This window comes from Urocampus carinirostris, chromosome 1 (assembly GCF_059441175.1).
Source record: "Urocampus carinirostris isolate Australia breed hairy pipefish chromosome 1, RoL_Ucar_1.0, whole genome shotgun sequence".
Classification (NCBI taxonomy): domain Eukaryota; kingdom Metazoa; phylum Chordata; class Actinopteri; order Syngnathiformes; family Syngnathidae; genus Urocampus; species Urocampus carinirostris.
The window spans coordinates 70,665,756-70,693,111 of record NC_142349.1 but is presented as its reverse complement, the minus strand read 5'-3'; the positions used below and the strand labels follow the sequence as shown (position 1 = coordinate 70,693,111).

The 27,356-nt window shown below is 41.5% G+C and overlaps 2 protein-coding genes across 4 annotated transcripts in view; both read left to right on the top strand.

Annotated features, from left to right (window-relative positions):
- coa1 (cytochrome C oxidase assembly factor 1) overlaps positions 1-14,849 on the top strand; it is an 18,777-nt gene extending 3,928 nt beyond the window's left edge. Inside the window, exons 2-5 of the mRNA XM_088350062.1 lie at positions 815-911; positions 6,738-6,889; positions 8,121-8,197; positions 13,764-14,849. Of these exons, the coding sequence (XP_088206188.1) occupies positions 818-911; positions 6,738-6,889; positions 8,121-8,197; positions 13,764-13,863 (423 nt within the window). The 5' untranslated portion in view covers positions 815-817 and the 3' untranslated portion in view covers positions 13,864-14,849. The remainder of the gene's footprint in view (positions 1-814; positions 912-6,737; positions 6,890-8,120; positions 8,198-13,763) is intronic.
- Positions 13,761-27,356, top strand: LOC148376704 (C-C chemokine receptor type 3-like). Of its 3 annotated transcripts, none has more exons than XM_088350028.1 (2): positions 13,761-13,881; positions 24,473-27,356. In XM_088350028.1, the coding sequence occupies exon 2, from the start codon at positions 24,487-24,489 to the stop codon at positions 25,564-25,566; it is 1,080 nt and encodes a 359-aa protein (XP_088206154.1). In that variant the 5' UTR covers positions 13,761-13,881; positions 24,473-24,486; the 3' UTR covers positions 25,567-27,356. The 3 variants fall into 3 exon arrangements, with proteins under 3 accessions (XP_088206154.1, XP_088206162.1, XP_088206146.1); XM_088350036.1 differs by having other exon boundaries at positions 13,766-13,863; XM_088350020.1 differs by lacking the exon at positions 13,761-13,881 and adding an exon at positions 18,283-18,380.

The following is a 27,356-nucleotide window of genomic DNA, read 5'->3' as shown; positions in this document are numbered from 1 at the left end:
TAAAAAATAATCAGCGTTTAAAAAAAAAACAAAAACATTTATCATTACTATTATCAGTGTCTGAAACTCATGACAAAAGTTAGCGGCCATAAAGTTGCCTGCCCCATTTTTCACAACTTGAAACACAATAAGACGACTCATCGCAAAAAAAATACATTGTTGCAAAGTATTAGGGATTGATAATCAGAATATATAACAGAGCAACACTTTAAAATTAAGTTTATTTTAAATCTACTTATAACTTTCATTGCGTCCATCTGCCATCTGAATGCACCTGTATTTACTCCTCTTCATTCATACAATGATTGCGTTGCGTCGTCTGCTACAAGCCACATGAACTCCTTTTTCCACGATGCTTTTAATGTACGTTTACGTTTTTTAGCGTCAGAAATTTTGTTAGCTTCTTTTGAATCTTCTGGGGTTGAGGTTTTGCCTTGATTCCTCAACAATTATCCATTTTTCTTGTGTTCTCTGTCTACTTTGGAAAATGATATGCAAATGCACGACATTGTAACACTCAGGAAAGTCCGTAAGCCCGAAGTTATTCGATGTAGGCTTCTGATTGGCTGCCGAGTATGAAATAAATATAAAAACCAATCTGAAATAAAATTACGAACCAAACGAGGATTTGGAAATCGTAATAAAGCAAACTTTTTATTTGAAAATAAATCTTTCGCGTTTTTTTTTTTTTTCTCTCCACGGAAAAGTTGTCGGCCACCCAGACGTTATTTCAGACACTGCTATAATTGGCAGTAGTAGTATGATTGTTGTTTTTGAAATCTAATAATATTTTTTGTATTCATATTTGCCATAGAAGATGAGGGTTTCCACTTCCAAACTCCAACAGCTCACAATATTTACCACCTTGCTGACAGGAGGAGGAGTTGGTACCATGTACTACCTGATGCAAAGTGAGTACACACGTTTTAGGAGTAACCGAGGTGGTTTAGTTGATTTGAGATTAGGGATGCACGACATGATAATGTACTGTTGATTGCACCAATGAGAAATAATCAGGGTTGGGTAGGGTTACTTTAACTGGATTACTTTCAATGACTTTTGGATGACTCCAATTCCAAATATGCTAATAAAAGACAAAAGAAACTAAATATGAATAAAATGATGACTCACAACACGTGGTAAGCTTTCTCTCCTGGCTTTGATCTCTTTGATCTCCGGCAAAACTCACATCAAATGCGACCAGGGTTGGGTAGGGTTACTTTAACTGGATTACTTTTAATTACTATTGGATTACTCCAATACCAAATATGCTAATAAAGGACAAAAGAAACTAAATATGAATAAAATGATGACTCACAACACGTGGTAAGCTTTCTCTCCTGGCTTTGATCTCCGGCAAAACTAAAATCAAATGCGACCAGGGTTGGGTAGGGTTACTTTAACTGGATTACTTTCAATGACTTTTGGATGACTCCAATACCAAATATGCTAATAAAAGACAAAAGAAACTAAATATGAATACAATGATGACTCACAACACGTGGTAAGCTTTCCCTCCTGGCTTTGATCTCTTTGATCTCCGGCAAAACGAACATCAAATGCCACAGAAACATAATTAAAATAAATCCAAACCGCTTGGTTCTTTTTTTTTGCTCTTTTGCCTCTCCTCTTATCTTTTTTTCCTTTTGTTCTTTAATTTTTTTCTTCAGTTGTTTTCTTTTTTTTTTTTACAATTTTTTCGTTTTTCCTGTTATTCTTTTTTACCGGGGTTTTTCTTCATTTTCTTGGTTTTTTTTTCCTGTTTCTGACTTTGCTTACTTTGTCTTTTCTCTCTTTTCTAAGTCTTTTTAAGCATAACATTTACATAATAATGGTAATTATTCAATTAGAGCAACAAAAGACATCTGAAGTGTAGTTTGGGAGCTAAAAAAATGGCTCTTCTCTTTTCAGTGAGCCGAGCCTAAAAAGCCAGTTCTCTAAAAAGAACCAGAATAAAATGATGGCTCACAACTTGTGGTAAGCTTTCTCTCCTGTCTTTGATCTCCGGCAAAACGAACATCAAATGCGACAGAAACAAAATGAAAATCAATCCAAACAGCTTGCCAACATCATTTTTGCCGTCCCATGTATTCCGTTACTCCCCAAGCCTGCACAAAATTTAGTCATTGTATTCCTATTTAGTTTCTTTTGTCTTTTATTAGCATATTTGGTATTGGAGTAATCCAAAAGTCATTGAAAGTAATCAAGTTAAAATACCGTAAAATCCGGACTATAGAGCGCACCTGATTATAAGCCGCACCCACTACATTGTATGTCATTTGCCACTTTTATACTTATACAAGCTGCATCTGTGTACAAGCCGCGTGCGCCCGCAGTAAAACTTGTGACACAATCTCAAGTTTACCCCAGACCAGGCTGTAAGTGCCACAATTGTAACTTTTTTGGTTTGAACAAATGTATTGACACTAATAACAGAAAACAGTGTGAGGTTTGAACAACCCCTCTTAACAATCTCAACAGCAATCAAGCACATTCACAATATTATATTTCAATATGACGTTTAACAGCAAACACAATGTAAGGTTTGAACAACCCTTCTCGAAAATCTTAATAGCAATCAAGCATATTCACAATTTCGTTATATAACATCTTTGTGAGTGTCAATAGATCCGTCCAGGCCAAAGTCGATCGTTTTTGGTCTGAACAAATCCACTGACACCAACTAAGTAGATGGCACACAATACTAGAACCACAGTCAGCATCATGATTGGAAAATTATACCCGTGATTAACGTATAATGCAGACTTGTAAAGTCCGGGTCCCGTTGAAAGTAATCCAAGGAAACAAAATGTATATTTCCAAAGTTAAGGGTGGGAAAAATATATATCCACGATTGTCCGCCGCGACAACAGACAGATCTACCGGTAACTCAGCTTTACCCCACTTCCCATCAGCCCGCGTTTGCTCCGCCCCTTCTTTTTGATTCGTCCGTAGAACACATAACAGAATAAATCTCTAAAATAAATACATTACAAAAAATATACAGTTGCAAATACATATTATACATAGTTACACATATTTACGAAGAAAGACGGTACACCGAGAGAGTTTTCAAAGCTTTAATAATAATATAACTTTCATCCCAAACCGTGCCTTTGAAAGGTACCAACACGCTAGTTAGGATCACGCTGGCCTCGCATCGAACGTGCATGTCAAAAAAAAGCATCCCGTAATTCTGAATTTCACGGTAGATCGTCGTCCTCATAACTATCGCCATCAAGGGCGTCTTCCTCATTATCGGAATGTACCTCTACTTTACAGACAATGTATACACAAACTTATAGTCCAGAATTTACGGTAACCCTACCCAACCCTGGAAATAATATATACGGTAGAATATGCTTAAAAACCTCCATTACATGAAGTTTAAATGAAAGAAGCTGGTCATTTTAAGGCACCATCAGTACCGTCCATTTTTTACGTTCACCATTTTTCTAGAATAAACGAAAGCCGCGAGCACACTCTTGAAATCACTTCCTCCAATCTTGCGGAATGCGCTCTGTGGCTAAAACACTGAGGGTAAAATGATAGCTGGGATGGGCTCCAGCACCCCCGCGACCCTACTGAGGATAAGCGGTGCAGCTGATGAGAGGAGATGAGATATTCATTCAGTTTTAATTATCTCATCTCCTCTCATTAGCTGTACCGCTTATCCTTATTAGGGTCGCGGCCATCTCCGGGCAGTGGGCAGGGGACACCCTGAACTGGTTGCCAGCCAATCGCAGGGCACACGGGGACAGACAACTCACTCGCTCAGTCACACCTAGGGACAATTTGGACCGGCCAATTCACCTGAAATTTTTTGGAATGTGGGAGGAAACCGGAGTGCCCGGAGGAAACCCACGCAAGCACGGGGAGAACATACAAACTCCGCACAGTAAGTCCAGTAGCTGGATTTGAACCCACGCAGGAGGTTCCCACGACCTCAGAACTGTGCCGCACACGCCCTAACCACTGCGACGCCGTGCTGCCAGTTTTAATTATTAAATTCTGAATTCATTTTCTGCATCAAATTATTGTTGGTAATATACCGATTAAAGGGATAACCACAAACCTGTCTTTTTTTTCATTTTCTCCTTTTATACTTCCTTTTTTTCTGAACTTCTTTATACGACATCATCATTCGTAATATAATGCATCAAAGCAAGTGAGCCGTTTGAGACCTGGCTCTTTTTAATGAGTTGAGCCGAAAAAGCCAGTTCTCTAAAAAGAGACGGACTTTTCACTACACAACTCGAGAAAGGCGTGCAGACGAAAACTCGAAATGCGAGACCAAAACAACATCTGCCGGATCTGCCTGACGAAAAGTTTGGAGTGCGGTAAATCTTTGTTAAAAAAAAAAGTACCGTATTTTCCACACTATAAAGCCTAAAAAAAAGCCTTTATTTTTTTCCAAATCCGACCATGCGCCTTATAATACAGTGCGCCTTATTTATGGATCAATATTAAGTCGCAAAGTCTTGCAACTAATGCAGCAGCCGCCGACTAGATTTTCCCCCGAACGCCAAGTAGTCCGCGGTGTATGCTGGGATTTATTTACCGGCGTTTCATTGGCTAACCAATGTGTCAATCATCATTTGAATCGATCACTATTGGCTAAAGTTATTCAGGGGGTCAAGGGGGCGGATCCTTTTAATCATTTACAGGCTGGCATTGGCTTAAACGGCAAAACAAAGCCTGCAATTGGTCGAAAAAGATGAATGTGTATAGCACGCGGTTGGCGGCATACAGAAAGCATTTTTTACTATACTGTATTTGTAAATATTTTATTCTCCTGGATTTACTACACTCACGGATATAAGAGGACATTGGCTGCACATTATTATGAACACAACGACTTCGGTGAGCTACTTCGGCTATATATTATCCCTGTATCTTGTTTCAGACTGAACTCGATGTTTCTGTGATAAGCGGTGCAGATAATGGATGGAATGGAGTGTCTATTTTTAAATTCAACTCAATTCCAAGTGTTTATTGTCATATGCACAGTAAAGTTGTGAGCGAAAAAGAAAATTGAAACTAAGGAATGGTTGGCATTTCTTGAATGCCAAGACTTTAACCTTCCGAATGATGGAACGATGCATTTGAGTGACATCGTACGGACACCGCATCCGCACGTGTTCTCGACACGTATTTGCGTCTTTGCAAGATTTCGGAATGTTAAAGGGGTAATCAGTTGGACTGAACCATCTGACTGTTTTGTTCCCATTGTAGGCGCCTTATAATCCGGTGCGCCTTATGTATGTCAAAAATAGGACCAAAAACTATATTTTCGGGGTGCGCCCTATAACCCGGTGCGCCTTATAGTGCGGAAAAAACGGTAATCGGGTAATAATGACAACTTTGTGTCGCACGTTGATTTGAGATGATGCGTCCCCAGCAAATATGATGCGTCTAGGACGCAGGGACGCGGGCAAACCAGGACACTGTGCGCTGTAGGAAAAAATGATAAAGGCTCTTTGAACTCAGTTGGGCATTGTTAACACATACTTAAGAGAGAAAATATTTAAATACCGGTAGTGTTGAGTTGTTAGCATTATGAGTTAGCATAAAGTTATTTACCCAGAAAGACGTATTTGTCAGATGATTTCAGATGGTCCCATTCAAAATAAATGGGGAAATCTGGGTTTTTAAATCGTCAGTTATGTCGTCGTGGTGACGGATATCGGTAACCCAGAATATAAAACGCTACTCCCAGTCGAGCTGGAATTTTTGATGTATAATTCGTCATGGTACTCTAAAAAATCTGGAAGGAGAAGCGAGTTAACGTTTTATTCAGCGGCATGGACACTTCAAATTACGCACTCCACCTTTTAGAGTTTTAATTTAGAATATTTTGGAAGGGAGTCTTATCACTTAAGATTGAACTAATCTGTAATCTAGTCAATATTTTCATTTTTCAAAAACCTGACGTTGTTGGATTTTTCAAAACTGAAAAAAGGACACCTGTTTATTTTAATACATACAATGAAACTTGTGGTTAGCCGGCTCCGCGGCACAGTTCTGAGATCATGGGATCTAATCCAGCTACCACCTTTCCCGTGCGGAGTTTGCATGTTCTCCCTTTGCTTGCATGGGTTTCCTCCGGGCACTCCGGTTTCCTCTCGCATTCCAAAAACATGCATGTCTGATTAATTGGCTGGTCCCTAGGTGTGAATGAGTGAGTGCCTTGCGACTGGCTGGTAACCAGTTCAGGGTGTCCCCTGCCCACTTCCCGAAGATAACTGGGATGGGCTCCAGCACCCCCGTGACCCTACTGAGGATAAGCGGTGCAGATGGATGGACAATGAAACGGACTGTGTCCCAAGGTGTGAATGAGTGAGTGAGTTGTCTGTCCCTGTGTGCCTTGCGACTGGCTAGTAACCAGTTCAGGGTATCCCCTGCCCACTGCCCGAACATAACTGGGATGGGCTCCAGCACCCCCGTGACCCTACTGAGGATAAGCGGTGCAGATGGATGGACAATGAAACGGACTGCGTCCCAAGGTGTGAATGAGTGAGTGAGTTGTCTGTCCCTGTGTGCCTTGCGACTGGCTTGGTAACCAGTTCAGGGTGTCCCCTGCCCACTGCCCGAAGATAACTGGGATGGGCTCCAGCACCCCGCGACCCTACTGAGGATAAGTGGTGCAGACAGTGTCTTCTTTAATGTCTGGTGATTGAAAATGATGGACATTCTCTGTTTTAAGTGATAACCCTTATTTCTGTGACCCATCTCAGAGAAATTTGCAGAGTCAGACTACTACAAAATGGCTCTGCAGAAGTTGGAAGTGTGTACTGTTGCCATGGAGAGTTTGGGCGCTCCACCCTTAAAAGTTTACAACATCCATTTGTCCGACCGAGACAACCGAATCGACCAGCAAACAGCACAGGTATATTTATGAGCAGGGTTGGGTAGGGTTACTTTAACTGGATGACTTTCAATTACTAAATATGAATCAAATGATGACTCACAACACGTGGTAAGCTTTCTCTCCTGGCTCTGATCTCTTTGATCTCCGGCAAAATGAACATAAAATGCGACAGAAACAAAATGAAAATAAGCTTTGTTACTTTTTTTCCTACATTTCTTTTCTTTTTTTCTGGCTTATTTCTAAAACGTTCCTTTTTTTTTTCTCTTCCTTTTGTTTCTTTTTTTCTCGGCTTTTCACTCCTTTTTCATTTGGGTTTTTTTTTCTTTTTTGTTCTATTCCCCCCTTTCTTTTAAGTCATTTTGTGCATCATTTTACATAATATTTGGTCATGTTGGGATTAAAGAAGCAAAAACAACCTGAAGAGCCGTTTAGGACCTGAAAGAGCCGGTTCTTTTTAGTGAGCCGAGCCAAAGTAGCCGGTTCTCGAAAAACTCTACTGACTTTACTCAACTTTGTTCTACTTTGACCTGGACTTCCAAATACCGCATTTAGAACACAACGTCGGGGGAACATGTGTATTTTTACCTTCATGCACTGTAACTTTGACTTAAGTCGCTTCTTAATTAGTAATTTTTTCACTTCCTTTTGTTTCTTTTTTTCTCGGCTTTTCACTCATTTTTCATTTGGGTATTTTTTTCTTTTTTGTTCTATTCCCCCCTTCCTTTAAGTCTAAGTCATAATTTTACATCATATTTGGTCATGTAGGGATTAAAGAAGCAAAAACAACCCGAAGAGCCGTTTAGGACCCGAAAGAGCCGGTTCTTTTTAGTGAGCCGAGCCAAAGTAGCCGGTTCTCGAAAAACTCTACTGACTTTACTCAACTTTGTTCTACTTTGACCTGGACTTCCAAATACCGCATTTAGAACACAACGTCGGGGAACCCGTGTATTTTTACCTTCATGCACTGTAACTTTGACTTAAGTCGCTTCTTAATTAGTAATTTTGAGCCCTGATTTTTATGAACTGGCTAGATTTTCTTGTGCGCTGAGAACGTGCGAGCAGTGCGCCATTGCTCGTTCTTACGTGGCATAGTGTACCTAATAAAGTGGTTGGTGAGTCTATAACTCAATGTGAAAGTAATTCTATTTCTTTAAACCTGATTGCAATTTTTAGAATTATATAGAAAAGATTTCCTCACAGGAAACTTTGGTGGTGCATTTTTCGTATTTAAGTTTCAATGGTTTTACAGCTCAAGATCCCTGTGACCGGATCCAAATCTGGTGGCTACTTGTACACATCTTCAACTAGAATTCCAAACACCGACAGGTACGTGCATCTCGTTCACTCCCCTTGGAAGTATTATTTAATTGTAAATATCAAGGGTAAGCATTCCCTCAATATTAATGGAGGTCCCTCAAGTCCGTCCATGATGGGCGCCCATTTTATTCTTCATGAAAAAACATGAAAAGGCTATGCATTGTCAGGACAATAATAGTTCTTTTTTTGCAGCGGTTGCGTTGCAAAAAGGACCCGTTATAGTCAAAACCTGTGTAAAGTAAATTACCGTATTTTCCGCACTATAAGGCGCACCTAAAAGCCTTTATTTTTTTCAAAAGCTGACCATGCGCCTTATAATACAGTGCGCCTTATATATGGATCAATATTAAGTCGCAAAGTCTTCTAACTAACTTGCAGCCGCCGACTCGATTTTCCCCCGAACGCCAAGTAGTACGCGGTGTATGCTGGGATTCATTTACCGGCGTTTCATTGGCTAACCAATGTGTCAATCATCATTTGAATCGATCACTATTGGCTAAAGTTATTCGGAGGTCAAGGGGCGGATCCTTTTTATCATTTACAGGCTGGTATTGGCTAAAGGGGCAAAACAAAGCCTGCAATTGGCCGAAAAAGATGTGTCAATCATCAGTTGAATCGATCACTATTGGCTAATGTTATTCGGAGGTCAAGGGGCGGATCCTTTTTATCATTTACAGGCTGGCATTGGCTTAAACGGCGAAACAAAGCCTGCAGTTGGCCGAAAAAGATGAATGTGTATAGCACGTGGCTGACGGCATAGAGAAAGCATTTTTTTCTATTCTGTATTTGTAACTATTTTATTCTCCTGGATTTACTACCCTCACGGATATAAGAGGACATTGGCTGCACATTATTATGACTTTGGTGAGCTACTCTGGCTATATATATTATCCCTGTATCTTGTTTCAGACTGAACTCGATGTTTCTGTGATAAGCGGTGCAGATAATGGATGGAATGGAGTGTCTATTTTTAAATTAAACACAATTCCTAGTGTTAATTGTCATATGCACAGTAAAGTTGCGAGCGAAAAAAGAAAATCGAAACTAAGGAATGGTTGGCATTTCTTGAATCCCAAGACTTTAACCTTCCGAATGATATTTGGAACGATGCATTTGAGTGACATCGTACGGACACCGCATCCGCACGTGTCTACGACACGTATTTGCTTCTTTGCAAGCTTTGGGAATGTTAAGGGGGTAATCAGTTGGACTGAATCATCTGACTGTTTTGTCGACGTTCCCATTGTAGCGCCTTATAATCCGGTGCGTCTTATGTATGTCTAAAAAAAACTATTTTTTCGGGGTGCGCCCTATAACCCGGTGCGCCCTATAGTGCGGAAAATACGGTACTTGTATGGCTCGCGAGCCATATGTGTGCTCTTTGCAAGAGTTGGTGTGTAAACATTCTATACTGTCTCTACTATGTCTATACTATCTCCAGAACTTTGACATTTTTATCATTTAATATCTCGTGCATCCATTCAATACGGTTGGTGTAAATAGTAAAGAAGAGGCGTGCCGTTTCTTTTTAAATGAAAGTGGAATAAGAAAACTTGATGCGGTTGAGAAAGCGGTTAGATCGCCTTTTTTTCGGCCACTTTTTACCACGGAGGAGGAAGTCGCCTAACTCTTGAAGCTTATCTTCCAAAAGTAAGTCAAACTTCACTTAATCTATCTTTATAGAGCATATTATTTTATGATATTTTTATTTTTTTAATACAAAACAATACAGGTTACTTATACAAGCCTTAAACATACTTATATAAACCTTAAAAATATAAAATACAGCACTGAAGCAACTTACAAATTCAACTTACGAACGATCGTCCGGAACCCATCTCGTTCGTAAGTCGGGCAGTGTCTGTTAAGTGCATTGAATTGACTTTGCAGTTTGCCGCAGGGTCCGACAGAGGGCGCTCTAAGACCGTATTTTCATGTACTATAATCAGTGGTTCTCAACAGGTCTGTCTTCACGACCCACCATTTTACCCTTAAAAAAAAAACCTCTTCTCAAATGTATCAAATGAAAGGATTGTACATTTTAAAGTAGTAATAGTAGAATATAATCATCAGCAAGTCATAGTCAGGGTTGGGGAGGGTTACTTTAACTTGATTACTTCCGATTACCGTAAATTCCGGACTATAAGCCGCTACTTTTTTCCCAAATGTTCAGCCCTGCGGCTTATTCAGTGAAGCGGCCAATTTATGGAATTTTTCTAACGGCCACCAGGGGCGTTGAAGTATAAAAGTTAAGATTAAGACCAGTAGAATATGTGCGCCAAGAAAGACTGCAACCTCTAAGTTTATGCAAACATTGTACAGGAAAGGTACATTCCGATAATGAGGAAGACGCCCTTGATGGCGATAGTTATGAGGAGGAAGTTGAGGATGATCTACCGTGAATTTCACAATTACGGGATGCTTTCTTTTGACAGACACATTTGATGCATTGCGAGCGTGATCTACTAGCGTGTTGGTACCTTTCAAAGGAACGGTTTGGGATGAAAGTTATATTATTATTAAAGCTTTGAAAACTCTCTCGGTGTACCGTCTTTCTTCGTAAATATGTGTAAGCGTGTATAATATGTATTTGCAACTGTATATTTTTGTAATGTATTTATTTTAGAGATTTGTTCTGTTTTGTGTTCTACGAGCGAATCAAAAAGAAGGGGTGGAGCAAACGCGGGCTGATGGGAATTGGGGTAAAGCTGAGTTACCGGTAGATCTGTCTGTTGTCGCAGCGGACAATAGTGGATATATATTTTTCCCACCTTTAACTTTGGAAATATACATTTTTTCCAAGTCTGCATCATACCTTAATTACGGGTATCATTTTCCATTCATGATGCCAACTGTGATTCTAGAATTGTGTATTATCCAAGTTGTCACAATCACATTAGCACCGTTTGCTGCTTGGCTCTGTGGCTAGGACCTTGACTCAGCCTCTTGGCTGAGAGCAAGTGTCTCGGTCCCTTCGCTTTGTAGCGTTTTATGACTTGACCGATAATGGATAATTGATAAAGAATTAAAACAATAAACCTTACGAAATCCCCCCTGTTGTCACAATCGCGGAACTCACAGCCTGGTCTGGGTCAATGGGTAGAAGTTGTGATTTTGCCACAAGTATTAACGCGGGCGCACGCGGCTTATACATGAGTGCGGCTTGTGTAAGTGCAAAAGTGGCAAATCACCTAAAAAATGGTGGATGCGGCTTATAATCAGGTGCGCTCTATAGTCCGGAATTTACGGTAGTTAATAATAGTTCTCCTTTTCTCTCTTTTCTCTTTCTCTCTTCATACCCTTCACTGTTTCTTTTCTCTTTTCTCTCCTTCTGTCTTTCTATTTCTCTCTGGATTTCTTTCTTCCACTCCTTTTCTTTCCCCCTCTCACGACTCTTTTTATCTCTTGTTTCTCACACTCCCTCCCTAATCTCTCTTTCTTTGTCCTGCCCTCTTCTTTTCCCTCCCTCATTTTCTTATTTCTTTATCTCTTTAGCTTTCTCTTTAATCTACTAGTCCGGTCCCCGACACAGCAGCACGGCGGCGCAGTGGTTAGATAGATAGATAGATAGATAGATAGATAGATAGATAGATACTTTATTCATCCCCTAAGGGAAATTCACATTGCCAGCAGCATCCCTGAGCTGAGAACAATCCAATAATAAAGCCAAAAGAAAACAATATACAAATACCCAGTGTGACGTGCAAATGCCCACTTTAGCATGTTATATAGATTAACTAAATAGTGCTACACAGAACACATAATGCAGTAAGATCCAATGTAGGTGGTGTGGTTTAATGTGGGCCTTTACTCTGCCGGGTGGAGTTAAAGAGCCTCATGGCATGAGGAAGAAAAGAACTCTTCAGTCTGTCCGTAGTACAAGACAGTGACAGCAGTCTGTCACTGAAACTGCTCTTCTGTCCGGAGATAATGCTGTGAAGCGGATGCGATGGATTGTCCATGATTGACCTCAGCTTTTTCAGTGCCTGTCTCTCAGCTGCTGTTGTTAGGCTGTCCAGCTCTTTGCCCACAACAGAGCTCGCTTTCCTAGCCAGTTTATTGAGACGAGAGGCATCCTTCTTCTTGACGCTGCCTCCCCAACACGCTGCCGCATAGAAGAGGGCGCTTGCCACTACTGTCTCATAGAATATTTTCAGGAGCTTTTTGCAGATGTTGAAGGAGGCCAGCCTTCTGAGGAAGTAAAGTCGGCTTTGCCCTTTCCTACATAGAGCTTCTGTGTTGGCAGTCCAGTCCAGTTTGTTGTCCAGCTGCACACCCAGGTATTTGTAGGTCTGGACAAATTCTACACATTCTCCCTTGATGGTTACAGGAACCGGGTGAGTTCTGGTTCTCCTGAAGTCCACCACCATCTCTCTGGTCTTGGTGGTGTTTAGGTGCAGGTGGTTTGCGTCGCTCCATCGGACAAAGTCCTGAATCAATTTCCTGTACTCCTCCTCCTGCCCGTTTCTGATACATCCAGCCAAAAGTTCGACATCACGGCAGCAGATAGAAATCTTGGTTTTTACATGCCCGGGGTTACACCACCTCGAGTTCACGTAGATAGCCAGTCCCCCTCCTTTGCGCTTCCCACTGACTTTTGTCCCTCTGTCAGCCCGAACAGCGCAGAAGCCGTTTAGCGCGATGTTAGCGTCCGTGATGCTAGGCGTGAGCCACGTTTCCGTAAAGCAAAGCAAGCTGCACTCCCTGTATGCTTTGATGTCTTTCACAAGCACAGCCAGTTCGTCGATCTTATTCGGTAGGGAGTTGACATTCCCCATGATTATGGACGGTACCGTGGGCTTATATCGCCACTTCGCCGCTAGCCGCTTAGCCTTTACTTTAGCACCGGCTCTGCAACCCCGGTAGGGTCGCCTTACCTCGTTAGGTAAAAAAGGGACCGTGCCGGCTCGAGAGTTCCTCAGGTCGAGGAGTAGTTTTCTTGAATATACGTATTTTTGCGAGTTGAAACCCATATCCATAGGATAGAAAGTAATCCAAGTGTTGCAAGGCACTGATAAAGTAAGCAAAAATAACTAAACAAATAAATAAATCACAAAAGTAGCGAAAATACTCGGGAGCTGCTGGAGTGGCTGCCATTCGTGACGGCGCCGGAAGTTAAAGTTTGTGCGGCACAGTTCATGTCATGGGAACTTCCTGCGTGGGTTCAAATCCAGCTCCAGACTTCCTGTGCGGAGTTTGTATGTTCTCCCCGTGGGTTTTCCTCCGGGCACTCCGGTTTCCTCCCACATTTTAGGTGAATTGGCCGGTCCAAATTGTCCCTAGGTGTGAATGAGCGAGTGAGTTGTCTGTCCCCGCGGGCCCTGCGATTGGCTGGCAACCAGTTCAGGGTGTCCCCTGCCCACTGTCCGATGATGGCTAGGATGGGCTCCAGCACCCCCGCGACCCTACTGAGGATAAGCGGTGCAGCTGATGAGATGAGAATAATAGTTAATAGCCCTAGTTTTATCTGACTTGACTTAATGCCATGAATTATATCATTTCTGCTGTGGAGTAGAATCAATCTCCAAGCCACTGAATATTTCATAACTCTCATGTTTGTTTTTCTCCATTGCAGATGGAGTTTGAAGCAGGCAGTTTTGAGGCTCAAAGAAGGGCAAACTTTCAACCTCATGAATCCTCCAGAAACGGAAATGTTGCTAGAAGATACTGACTGAGTGAGTCTACTCTCGAAGGTGAAAATCAGCTGCCATCCGTTGCTGGAGATTGTGTGCACTGATACTTAGAAAATTAACTACCGTATTTTCCGGGTTATAAGCAGGGTTGGGTAGGGTTACTTTAACTGGATTACTTTCAATGACTTTTGGATGACTCCAATACCAAATATGCTAATAAAAGACTAAAGAAACTAAAATGACAAAATTTTGTGCAGGCTTGGGGAGTAACGGAATCCATGGAACGGAAAAAATGATGTTGGCAAGCTGTTTGGATTTATTTTTATTTTGTTTCTGTCGCATTTTTTGTTCGTTTTGCCGGAGATCAAAGAGATCAAAGCCAGGAGAGAAAGCTAACCAGTGAGTCATCATTTGCTTCATATTTCGTTTCTTTTGTCTTTTATTAGCATATTTGGTATTGGAGTAATCCAAAAGTAATTGAAAGTAACCCAGTTAAAGTAACCCTACCCAACCCCGGTCGCATTGTGTGTTAGTTTTGCCGGAGATCAAAGAGATCAAAGCCAGGAAAGAAGGCTTACCACGTGTTGTGAGTCATCATTTGATTCATATTTAGTTTATTTTGTCTTTTATTAACATATTTGGTATTGGAGTAATCCAAAAGTAATTGAAAGTAATCAAGTTAAAGTAACCCTACCCAACCTTGGTTATAAGTCGCACATGACGCAGTTTACAAGCTAAACACAATCGAGCAGTTCGATAAAGAAGGAAACAGAGCTACTGCACGCAAACTTTACCTTGCTAGCGTGTTTTTGAATGAGGGAGCGTGGGACGAAGTCTATATGACATAGTCTCTTTCCCATACTTAAGGAGGACAACTTTGATGACGTCAGTTATAGGGAGGAAGATGAGAACGGTTTACCCTGATTCCAACATGTACGGTATGTTTTTTTAACAGACCCGTTTCTTTGTGTTGCGAGCGTGTTCCTAGTAGCGTTTTGCTACCCTTCACAGACACGGTTTGGGATGAAAGTTATAGTATTATTATTAAAGCTTTGAAAACTCTCTCGGTGTACCGTCTTTCTTTGTAAATATGTGTAACCATGTATAATATGTATTTGCAACTGTATATTTTGTAATGTATTTGTTTTGGCCACTTATTCTGATAAGTCTTGCACTGACCAATTAAAAAGAAGTGGCGTAACAGATGCGGGGGATGACGGGAAGTGCGGACCGGTAAAGGTGAGTGTTTGTGGACACGGCAGACAATAGTGGATATATATTTTTCCCACCCTTACCTTTGGAAATATAGACTTTTTTTCCTTGGATTACTTTTAACGGGACCCGGACTCTGCAGGTCTGCATCAAATGTTAAGTACCGGTATCATTATCTGTTATTTTGCCGGCCGTGGTTTTTGCAGGTGCGCTCTATAGTCCGGAAATTACGGTATATGCAATATATTTAAAATGTTTTTTTGTGTATCAAGAGTCCAAAAAGTCAACCTCGCTTACTGAACGAGCCTCTTATATATTGAGTTGTGCGATGCAGGTGTGAAAAGCAGCGCGAAATACTTCACATGTATTTCTTTATCAAGTGAGAAAAACTATTTCCTGTGTTTTTTTTCTGCACATTGTTAAACTATTTCCTCTGACTGAACAGGTCGATTTGTACTGGTTCTCTCTTTTTATTACGTTAATATTTTTCACCCGGGTTTAAAATTCCTTGCATCCCTTATTCATTTTGTTTGGTATTTAAGAAGAAACACAAATAGTCCAGTCATGTGTGTTTGTGGGCAGCACGGCGGAGCAGTGGTTAGCGCTTGTGCGGCACAGTTCATGTCTTGGGAACCTCCTGTGTGGGTTCAAATCCAGCTCCAGACTTCCTGTGCGGAGTTTGTATGTTCTCCCCGTGCTTGCGTGGGTTTCCTCCGGGCACTCCGGTTTCCTCCCACGTTCCAGAAACATGCATTTCAGGTGAATTGGCAGGTCCAAAATTGTCCCTAGGTGTGAATGAGCGAGTGAGTTGTCTGTCCCCGTGTGCCCTGCGATTGGCTGGCAACCAGTTCAGGGTGTCCCCTGCCCACTGCCCAATGATTGCTGGGATGGGCTCCAGCACCCCCGCGACCCTACTGAGGATAAGCGGTGTAGCTAATGAGATGAGATGTTTGTTTGTATAGCTCTTAGTCATAAGCATTCTTGAAGAGATGCACAGACTACAGACTATTACAGACTACACTATCCCCTGATCTAAAACCTACAAAACCTGACATTAGCATGAGGAAAATGAAGAAATCTTGAGCATGGGCCGCTCATGAGGTAATCCCCCTTATAATAATATATGTCATACATAAGCTATAGAATAGAAGTGTGTTTTAAGCCTAGATTTTAACAGTTTCACTGAGGTTGCAGATCGAATCTGAGGGTAGAGAATTCCACAGCACCTGTGCTCGAAAGGAGACCAGTGTTTTGTCACTTGTAGTCAGAATTTAAATTGGTGTATGCGTAAAGGCGTCCATCCATCTATTATTTTCTGTTTCCGCTTGTCCGGGGTCAGGTCACAGTGGCAGTACCCTCAGCAGGGAAGCCCAGACCTTAATATCCCTAGCCACTTCGTCAAGCTCATGCAACAGGATCCCAAGGCGTTCCCAGGCCAGCCTAGAGACACAGTCTCTCCAGCGTGTCTTGGGTCCCCCCTGGGTCTCCTTCCGGTGGGACATTCCCGGAACACCTCCCGAGGAAAGCATTCAGGAGGCATACTTATCAGATGCCCAAACCACTTCAGTTGGCTCCTATCAATGCGGAGGAGAATCAGCTTTGGACGGAGGTCTCCTGGATGGCCGACTGCTCACCTTATTTCTAAGGGAGAGCCCGGCAGAAACTCATTTAAGCTGCTTGTATCTGGGATGTTGTTCTTTTGGTTATGACCCAACATTCATGACCATAGATGAGGATAGGAACATAGATCCAGTGGTGAATCAAGAGCTTTGCCTTTCAGTTCAGCTTTTTTTTCACCACGACGGACCGTACAGGGTCTGCACGACTGCTGCACCAATCCGTCTGTCGATCTCCCATTCCATCCTACCCTCGCTCGTGGACAAGACCCTAAAATACTTGAACTCCTCCACTTGGAGCTAGGTCTCGTCCCCAAACCGGAAAGGGCATGCCACCCGGTTCTGGCTGGGAACCACGGTCTCAGACTCGGAGGTGTTGATCTTTATCACGGCCGCTTCACACTCTGCTGTGAACCTCTCCAGTGAGAGCTGAAGATCACAGCTTGAGAAAGCCAATAGTACCAAATCATCTGTAAAAAGCAGAGTGGCAATGCTGCAGCCCTTAAATCGGACCCCTTCAACCCCACGGCTCTGCCTAGAAATTCTGTCTATAAAAGTTACAAACAGAATCGGTGACAAAGGAAACGACTCCGCCTTACTGCTAGCAATGCAGACCAGACACTGAAGTCAAACGAAGTTGAGTAAAGTTAGTAGAGTATGTCGAGAACCGGCTCTTCGGCTCGGCTCACTAAAGAGAACTGGCTCTTTCGGGTCCTAAACGGCTCTTCAGGTTGTTTTTGCTTCTTTCATCCCAACATGACCAAATATTAAGTAAAATTATGCACAAAATGACTTAAAGAAAGGGGGGAATAGAACAAAAAAAATACCTAAATGAAAAAGTAGTGAAAAGCTGAGAAAAAAGAAACAAAAGGAAGAGGAATAAAAGAAGGAAAAATTTAGAAAAAAGACAGAAAAAAAGAAAAGAAAGAAATGTAGGAAAAAAGTAGAGAACAAAAAGAAAGAAAAAAAAATACCATGAGATTTTTTTAAAGGAATTAAAAAAAAAGTAGAAAAAAAACACTGAAAGAAAAAGTTTGTGTTGCATTCAAATAATTTCCAATGATATCAAGTGAATCTTGTTGCCAACATTGTACTTCCACTAAAAAAATGTGATTAAGTACAGTTCTGTATCTTACAACCGACTAAATAAGCCCCCAAAAATGTTAATATTATGCGACAAAATATATCAGGAAATAAAAAGAAATGGATATCTTGTGAAAGAATTGTTGTAAGAACAAACGACGTTTGTAGGCCGTACAACCTTTGCAATCGTACATTCAAAAGAGAAAAATGAATTTGCATTGGAAACTCCGCAAAATGTAACTTGATGTCAAGTTTTGCACATGTTTGATAATGACTCAGTTGCCACACTTGGGATTGCCGTTGCTCACTGTTGTTTCAAGCTTTGCTCACCGACTTTGTGTCGTAAGGAAAATTACAGGCAGCCATCACTTTTCACAGGTCAAATGAACACTGGTTAGATTTCAATTCCAAAACAGTCTTCACTTCAGTTCCTCAAATGAATGCTGACTACCCGCTATTGCTATGTGATGTTCCACATGCACAGATCAGTGTGCAAGCATATACACACGCATGCACGTTCTGACTGTGCGTACATCCCCTTTGGGTGCAGGCCTCCCGCACCTTCAAAGTTTCGATCTGCACTCATCGACGAATCAAGTGCTTATTCGTAGTCTCTGTCTCTTGTGCCTTCCATGGAAAGCAGCATTGGTAAGTCTTAAATTCTTGAGATCATTTTGGTCTCTATGATTTGGGATTGTAATTTTAAATTCAATGGTATGTATATTAAAAGGGAAGTGATTATGGAGGCGCCTTGTTTATGTTTCATGTTGGCATGTATTAAGAACTACTGTACTGTCATCAGGGTTGGGTAGGGTTACTTTAACTGGATTACTTTCGATTACTTTTGGATGACTCCAATACCAAATTTGCTAATCAAAGACTAAATAAACTAAATATGAATAAAATGACTCAATTTTGTGCAGGCTTGGGGAGTAACGGAACACATGGAACGGCAAAAAGCTGTTTGGATTTATTTTCATTTTGTTTCTGTGGCATTTGATGTTACTTTTGCCGGAGATCAAAGAGATCAAAGCCAGGAGAGAAAGCTTACCACGTGTTGTGAGTCATCATTTGATTCATATTTAGTTTCTTTTGTCTTTTATTAGCATATTTGGTATTGGAGTCATCCAAAAGTCATTGAAAGTAATCAAGTTAAAGTAACCCTACCCGACCCTGGTTAATAATAATCCAAGGGGAAAAAAATGTAATCATATTACCGTATTTTCCGCACTATAAGGCGCACCGGGTTATAGGGCGCACCGCGAAAAAATAGTTTTTGGTCCTATTTTTGACATACATAAGACGCACCGGATTATAAGGCGCTACAATGGGAACGTGGACAAAACAGTCAGATAGTTCAGTCCAACTTATTACCCCCTTAATATTCCCAAAGCTTGCAAAGACGCAAATACGTGTCGAGAACACGTGCGGATGCGGTGTCTGTACGATGTCACTCAAATGCATCGTTCCATCATTCGGAAGGTAAAGTCTTGGGATTCAAGAAATGCCAACCATTCCTTACTTTCTATTTTCTTTCTCGCTCGCAACTTTACTGTGCATATGACAATAAACACTTGGAATTGAGTTTATTTTTAAAAATAAAACGCTCCATTCCATCCATTATCTGCACCGCTTATCACAGAAACATCGAATTCAGTCTGAAACAAGATACAGGGAAAATATATAGCTGGAGTAGCTCACCGAAGTCGTTGCGTTTAATAATAATGTGTAGCCATGGTCCTCTTATATCCGTGTGTTTAGTAAATCCAGGAGAATAAAATATTTACAAATTCAGAAAAGTAAAAAATGCTTTCTGTATGCCGTCAACCACGTGCTATACACATTCATCTTTTTCGGCCAATTGCAGGCTTTGTTTTGCCGCTTCAGCCTATGCCAGCCTGTAAATGATAAAAAGGATCCGCCCCTTGACCTCCGAATAACTTTAACCAATAGTGATTGATTCAAATGATGATTGACACATTAGTTAGCCAATGAAATGCCGGTAAATAAATCCCAGCATACACCGCGGACTACTTGGCGTTCGGGGGAAAATCTAGTCGGCGGCTGCAAGTTAGTTGGAAGACTTTGCGACTTATTATTGATCCATAAATAAGGCGCACTGTATTATAAGGCGCATGGTCAGCTTTTGAAAAAAATAAAGGCTTTTAGGTGCGCCTTATAGTGCGGAAAATACGGTAACCTGCTTTGGGTTTTTTCTCCCACTTGGCCTCCAGGCCACTAGGGGCACTGCTTGTCGAAGACATTCAAACTACAGCAGGACCAGGGTTGGGTAGGGTTACTTTAACTGGATTACTTTCAATGACTTTTGGATTACTCCAATACCAAATATGCTAATAAAAGACAAAATAAACTAAATATGAATCAAATGATGACTCACAACACGTGGTAAGCTTTCTCTCCTGGCTTTGATCTCTTTGATCTCCGGCAAAACTAATAACATGCGACAGAAACAAAATGAAAATGAATCCAAACAGCTTGCCAACATCATTTTTGCCGTTCCATGTATTCCGTTATTGTAGTCATTTTATTCATATTTAGTTTCTTTTGTCTTTTATTAGCATATTTGGTATTGGAGTAATCCAAAAGTCATTGAAAGTAATCCAGTTAAAGTAACCCTACCCAACCCTGACTGTCATTGTTTTTTTCTGCTATAGTGAACAATTTGGAGGATACCATGTGACGTATACCGTATTTTCCGCACTATAAGGCGCACCTAAAAGCCTTTATTTTTTTCAAAAACTGACCATGCGCCTTATAATACAGCGCGCCTTATATATGGATCAATATTAAGTCGCAAGGTCTCGCAAGAAAGGCAAGCAGCCGCCGACTAGATTTTTCCTCGTAGGCGATGTGGTCCGCGGTGTATGCTGGGATACATATGCCGGCGTTTCATTTCCCAGCCAATGTGTCAATCATCATTTGAATCGATCACTATTGGCTAAAGTTATTCGGAGGTAAAGGAGGCGGATCCTTTTTATCATTTACAGGCCCGCATAGGCTAAAGGGGCAAAACAAAGCCTGCAATTGGCCGAAAAAAGATGAATGTGAATAGCAAGTCTGGTTGTCTACGGCATAAAGAAAACATGTTTAACCATTCTGTATTTGTAAATATTTTACTCTCCTGGATTTACTACACACACGGATATAAGAGGACCATGGTTGCACATTATTATTAAACGCAACGACTTCGGTGAGCTACTCCGGCTATATATTTTCCCTGTATCTTGTTTCAGAGTGATGTAGATGTTTCTGTGATGGGTCTTTTTTAAATTAAACTCAATTCCAAGTGTTTATTGTCATGTGCACAGTAAAGTTGCGAGCGAAAAAGAAAATAGAAACTAAGGAATGGTTGACATTTCTTGAATCCCAAGACTTTAACCTTCCGAATGATATTTGGAACGATGCATTTGAGTGACATCGTACGGACGCCGCATCCGCACGTGTCTACGACACGTATTTGCTTCTTTGCAAGCTTTGGGAATGTTAAGGGGGTGATAAGTTGGACTGAACAATCTGACTGTTTTGTCCACGTTCCCATTGTAGCGCCTTATGTATGGACGATATAGGACCAAAAACTATTTTTTGGGGGTGCGCCCTATAACCCGGTGCGCCCTATAGTGCGGAAAATACGGTACTAATATTAAGCAACTTCAGTTAAGGCAAATCACCATTATTAACATGAAAAGTCCATAAAACCTTCAGAAATGTCATTGGATTAACATTTCCATACAGAATATTACTGTAACTATCACTCTGAAACTATTTGGCAGTAAATTGTATTAAATTGGGTTCATTATTTTTCCATTATTGCATATAAACCAACCCAAAAAGTCAACATTTTGGGTATTTATTAAAAGATTGTAATTTATTTAACACAAATCAGACATGTCATGTCAATTTACTCCAATTTTAGTACATTTCACCTCCCAAAACAAGCACATAAGACTGAAAGAATCTTGAAAAATGTTATTCATATTTGATTTCTATTAACATGTTGATGCTAATGTCATTGTGCTATTACCGTAAATTCCGGGCTTGCTACTTTTTTCCCAAATGTTCAACCCTGCGGCTTATTCAGTGATGCGGCCAATTTAAGTATTTTTTCTAACAGCCGCCAGCAGCGCTCGAGTACAAATGGTAAGATTTAGACCGGAGGAATATATGCGAGTGTGTTGCTAGCGTGTTTTCGTCTATATGACAAAGTCTCTTTCCCATACTGGGGAAGACGACTTTAATGTCTTCAGTTATACGGAGGAAGAGGAGCACGGTTTACCATGATTTTTACGAGTACCGTATTTTTTTTAACAGACCCGTTTCCTTGTGTTGCGAGCGTGTTCCTAGTAGCGTTTTGCTACCCTTCACAGACCCGGTTTGGGATGAAAGTTATAATATTATTATTAAAGCTTTGAAAACTCTCTCGGTGTACCGTCTTTTTTTGTAAATATGTGTAACCATGTATAATATGTATTTGCAACTGTATATTTTTGTAATGTATTTATTTTAGAGACTTATTCTGATATGTATTCCGCGAGCGAATCAAAAAGAAGGGGAGAATATGACAGGGGCTGATGGGAAGTGGAGTAAAGGTGAGACGTGTTTGTGGACGCAGCGGACAATAGTGGATATATATATTTTCCCACCCTTACATTTGGAAATATAATTTTTTTTCCTTGGATTATTTTCAACGGGACCCGGACTCTGCAGGTCTGCGTCATATGTTAAGTACGGTATCATTTTGCCCTCAATTCGCCGGCTGTTGGTTTTGGACTGTGTACTTCATATTCAGTTACAATTGCGGGACTCAAAGTCGGGTTTGGGTTAATTTCGTTATTGTGTTACATGTTTTAATGTGGGCGCGTGCGGCTTATGTACAGGTGCGGCTTGTGTAAGTACAAAAGCGGTTATCCTCCTAAAATGGGGTGGGTGCGGCTTATAATCAGGTGCGCTCTATAGTCCGGAATTTACGGTATTCTGATGCATCAGTCTATAAGCACTGCCTTGCAAATGTTCATTATCCTCATGTATTTACCTTCTTTCTTTTTCTACGTTTATCCCGGTCTGCCACATTTAAACTCGTGAACTATATTAAGTTGATAGCAATGATATGGCTAATCTAATTAATTCCTTAATTTAATTCCTCCTGGCGCTTACCTCCTAACTTGTTACTACTTTTGTTAGAGGGAATGACTCATTGTAGTATTGCACACCAAATGGGAGAGTCAGCATTTTAAAGCACCGTTCTGCAGTTTCTGTTCTCTCTTTTGAGTGAGTAAATATAGTATCGTATACACACTTCTCATAACATGCCCGATTGTTTCAACATCAACATCGACTGGGAAATATGGGGATGTTGTCATCCTGTTAGAACATATGTAGTAAGTTCGTATCCTTGGGTATACGTACATGGACGTTTTTCTATCTACCCTATCCCTCGAGAGGGGTGACCGACAGCAAGACAAACACATACAAAAACAAAAAAAGGGAAAAAGTAGTAAAACACAAAAAATTGACCCTGGCCAACCCAAATGCCCAAACACCCAAACAAGTTTAGCACCTCGGTACCGGAGAAAGCGGCCATGTCACTCGAGTCAGGGTGACACAACACTCTTCTGTTCAACAACAGGGCCCGACAGCTTTCACTGGTTTACCCCTGTTGCATTATAGGGGTGCCCTGCCCATCCCTTGGAACGTGTCCAAACATCCCACTATCCTTTCACAACACTTCTCCACTCATTCCTATCACCAACAAGAGCTCTAGCTTCCACTACATTTAGACCTCTTCAGTGCACTCATAGCACCATCCATCCACGTCAATCCCGGCCTTCCTATTGGTCTCCTTCCATTTACTCCTGCTCTGTATATCCTCTTCATGTGTCCAAACCAACCGAGCACTCACTTATCCACGCGCTTGCTCAGTTCCTCTACTACTCCAGTTCTGTCTCTCACAATTTCATTTCTCAATCTTTTCAATCTTGTCACTCCTAACATACTCCTCAAGCACTTCATCTCAAAACATTTAATTTCCTTGTCAAATCTGCGTTCAGGCTCCAAGTCTCCACCATACAACACAGTCGGCACAATCACACTCTCATACTGTCCCCTCTTTACATCCATACTCATACTCTGTTGTAGAAAATAAACTTGCATTTGTAGAATAGATTTGCATACATTTAGAAAGAAATGTAGAAAGACTTGCTTACAGTTGGGAGAAATGTTGCTTACATCTCGGGAAGGTCTCGGCGGACAAATTAGTATAAACAATCCTCCTTAAGGGAGGACAAGAGATAACGGCAAAGGGCAAGGTGACATAAACTGGCATAAACTTAAAAACATTTCCAAATAAGGACGGAACCCTGGGCATGTACGCCTTCAGGCGTGAAAAGGGACGGGGCCAAACCGGGTACACGTGCTATGTTGAAAACTATAAAGACCCACGCATATCTGTAATTCGCTGAGTATCTTGTTGAAATTGTGTATCAAAAAAAAAGAACTCCCTCTTACGTCATTTGATTCCTGCATTTCTTTGAACACGTATGAGACGATTCAACAAATTGGTTTTATCTTCATCAACTCTTGTTGCTCATCACTCTCCTCAGAGCACCCAAAACCTTGCTTCCTTGATGCACTTTATTCCACCAACTGCAGCCACATCACACATTTTAACTTTTTGTAATTTGAGTTTGAAGCTGGGTCAAATCTAATATTTTTCTGTGCCTCAGGACAATCGCCAACCATGGACACAATCGAAGACCAATATTCCCTCCTCTTGGATCTTCTCAAAATGAATGAGACATACGACCCGAGCTACGTGGTCAGTGAAAGTGTCATCCTCTGTAGGAAAGCAGACGTCAATAATTTCGGCTCCAAATTCAACCCGGCTTTCTGCTACGTTAATTTCCTCCTGAGTTACCTGGGAAACGGCCTGGTCCTGTACATCATTTACAAGTACGAGAAGCTCAACACGGTCACCAACATTTTCCTGCTCAATCTGGTCCTCTCCAACATCCTGTTTGCCACCAGCCTCCCATTTTGGGCTACGTATCATTTATCGGAGTGGATTTTCGGTAGCGTTTTGTGTAAGTTGGTCAGCAGCGCTTACTTCATCGGGTTCTACAGCTCCATCCTGTTCCTCACGCTCATGACTTTTGACCGATACCTGGCTGTGGTCCATGCCGTGGCGGCTGCTCGAAGCAGGAAGAGAAGCTACGCTTTCATTTCCTCCACTGTGGTTTGGTGCGTCAGTATCATCGCCAGCGTAAAAGAGTTGGTGTTCCAGAACGTGTGGAAGAGTCCTTTCAACGGGTTGGTCTGCGAGGAGACAGGATACCCAGAAGCCATTATGGCGTTCTGGCGACTGGTCACTTATTATCAACAGTTCCTGGTTTTCTTCCTCCTTCCTCTGCTGATGGTGATCTATTGCTACGCCAGCATCACCGTCCGCATCCTGTCGACTCGAATGAAGGAGAAATGTCGCGCCATCAAGCTTATATTCATCATCATCTTGACCTTCTTCATCTGTTGGACCCCCTACAATGTCGTCATACTCCTCCGAGCCATCCAGAGCTCCAGTGAGAAAGTCGAGTGCGCCGACTCTGAGAAGCTGGACTATGCGTTGTTTGTGACGCAGAACGTGGCTTACCTCTACTGTTGCATTAGTCCGGTTTTCTACACTTTTGTGGGGAAGAAGTTCCAGAGTCACTTTAAGAGGATGCTGGCCAAGAGAGTCCCTTGTCTGAGGAGACGCATGAGTCTCAGTAGCCATAGCACACGCTCCACATCTCAGAAGACGCCGCATTCCGAGTATGAGACTTAGGTGAACTGGCGCACGTATATGCTGTAAATACAATTTTAATAGAAACAACGATAATCAATGAACAAGCTCTAAACTGTTTCTTATATAACAGTAGTGATTTGTTTCTTTCTACCAATGAAATGTTGGCTTGCTTATTCTGTCCACCTATCTATCCACCTTGGTTATATCCCTCAAGAGGGGTGAAAGACAGCAAAACAAACACAATAACAAAGAAAACAAAAAAGAACCATGGCCAACCCAAATGCCCAAACACCCAAACAAGTTAAGCACCGGATTATAAAGCGCTACAATGGGAACGTCCTCTTGGTTACCGTATTTTCCGCACTATAGGGCGCACCGGGTTATAGGGCGCACTCCCAAAAAATAGTTTTTGGTCCTATATCTTTCATAGATAAGGCGCACCGGATTATAAGGCGCTACAATGGGAACGTCGACAAAACAGTCAGATGATTCAGTCCAACTGATTACCCCCTTAACATTCCCAAAGCTTGCAAAGACGCAAATACGTGTCGTAGACGCGTGCGGATGCGGTGTCCGTACGATGTCACTCAAATGCATCATTTCAAATATCATTCGGAAGGTTAAAGTCTTGGGATTTAAGAAATGCCAACCATTCCTTAGTTTCTATTTTCGCTCGCAACTTTACTGTGCATATGACAATAAACACTTGGAATTGAGTTTCATTCACTCAACTCATCACAGCAACATCAAGATCGTTCTAAAACAAGATACCGGGAAAATATAAAGCCGCATAGCTCACCTAAGTTCTCACGTTCAATAATGATACGCAATCATTGTCTTCTTACAACCGTGAGTGAAGTAAATCCAGGAAAGTCAAATGTTTACAAATACAGACTAATGAAACATGTTTCTTTATGGCGTAGTTTAGCAAGCTTGCTATTCAGTCATCTTTTTCGGCCAATTGCAGGGTTTGTTTTGGCCCTCTAGCCAATCCGAGGCTCCGAATAACTTTAGCCAATAGCGATCGAGTCAAATGATGATTGACACATTGGTTAGATAATGACACGCCGGTATATAAATCCCAGCTTACACCGCGGACTACTCCACGTTCGGGGGGAAATCGAGTCGGCGGCTGTTGCGTAAGTTGCGAGACCTTGCGATTTAATATTGAGCCATATACAAGGCGCACTGTATTAAAAGGCGCATGGTCAGCTTTTGAAAAAAATTACGACTTTTAGGTGCGCCTTATAGTGCGGAAAATACGGTATATCCCTCAAGAGGGGTGAAAGACAGCAAAACAAACACAATAACAAAGAAAACAAAAAAGAGAATAAACAGCAAAAAAAACACACAAAAAATTTGGGACCATGGCCAACCCAATTGCCCAAACAAGTTAGGCACCTCGGCACCCAATTCGGTCATGCTTTCATCCCTCCAAAGCGGGATACAAGAACGCGGCCATGTAGCTCAGGTCAGGGTGACACAACCCACTCTTTTGTTCAACAGCAGGGCCCGACAGCTTTCGCTGGTTTACCCCTGCCGCATCATACGGGTGCCCAGCCCAACCCTCGAAACGCGTCCTAAACACCCCACTATCCTTTTACCGTATCTTATTAAGGCAAAGATGTGCGATGAAATTCAAGTCTGGTGAGGCACAGTCAGATTATGAACTTAGATCTCACTCATCGTTTGATTGGCAGAACAAGAAAGCGATATATAAACTGTAGCATCAGTGGATAAAATATTGTCATAATTAAAATAGAACAAACCAAGTCTATGCACTACTCTTTAATAGAAGCACCAACAGATGGGTAATCCTTTATTTTATT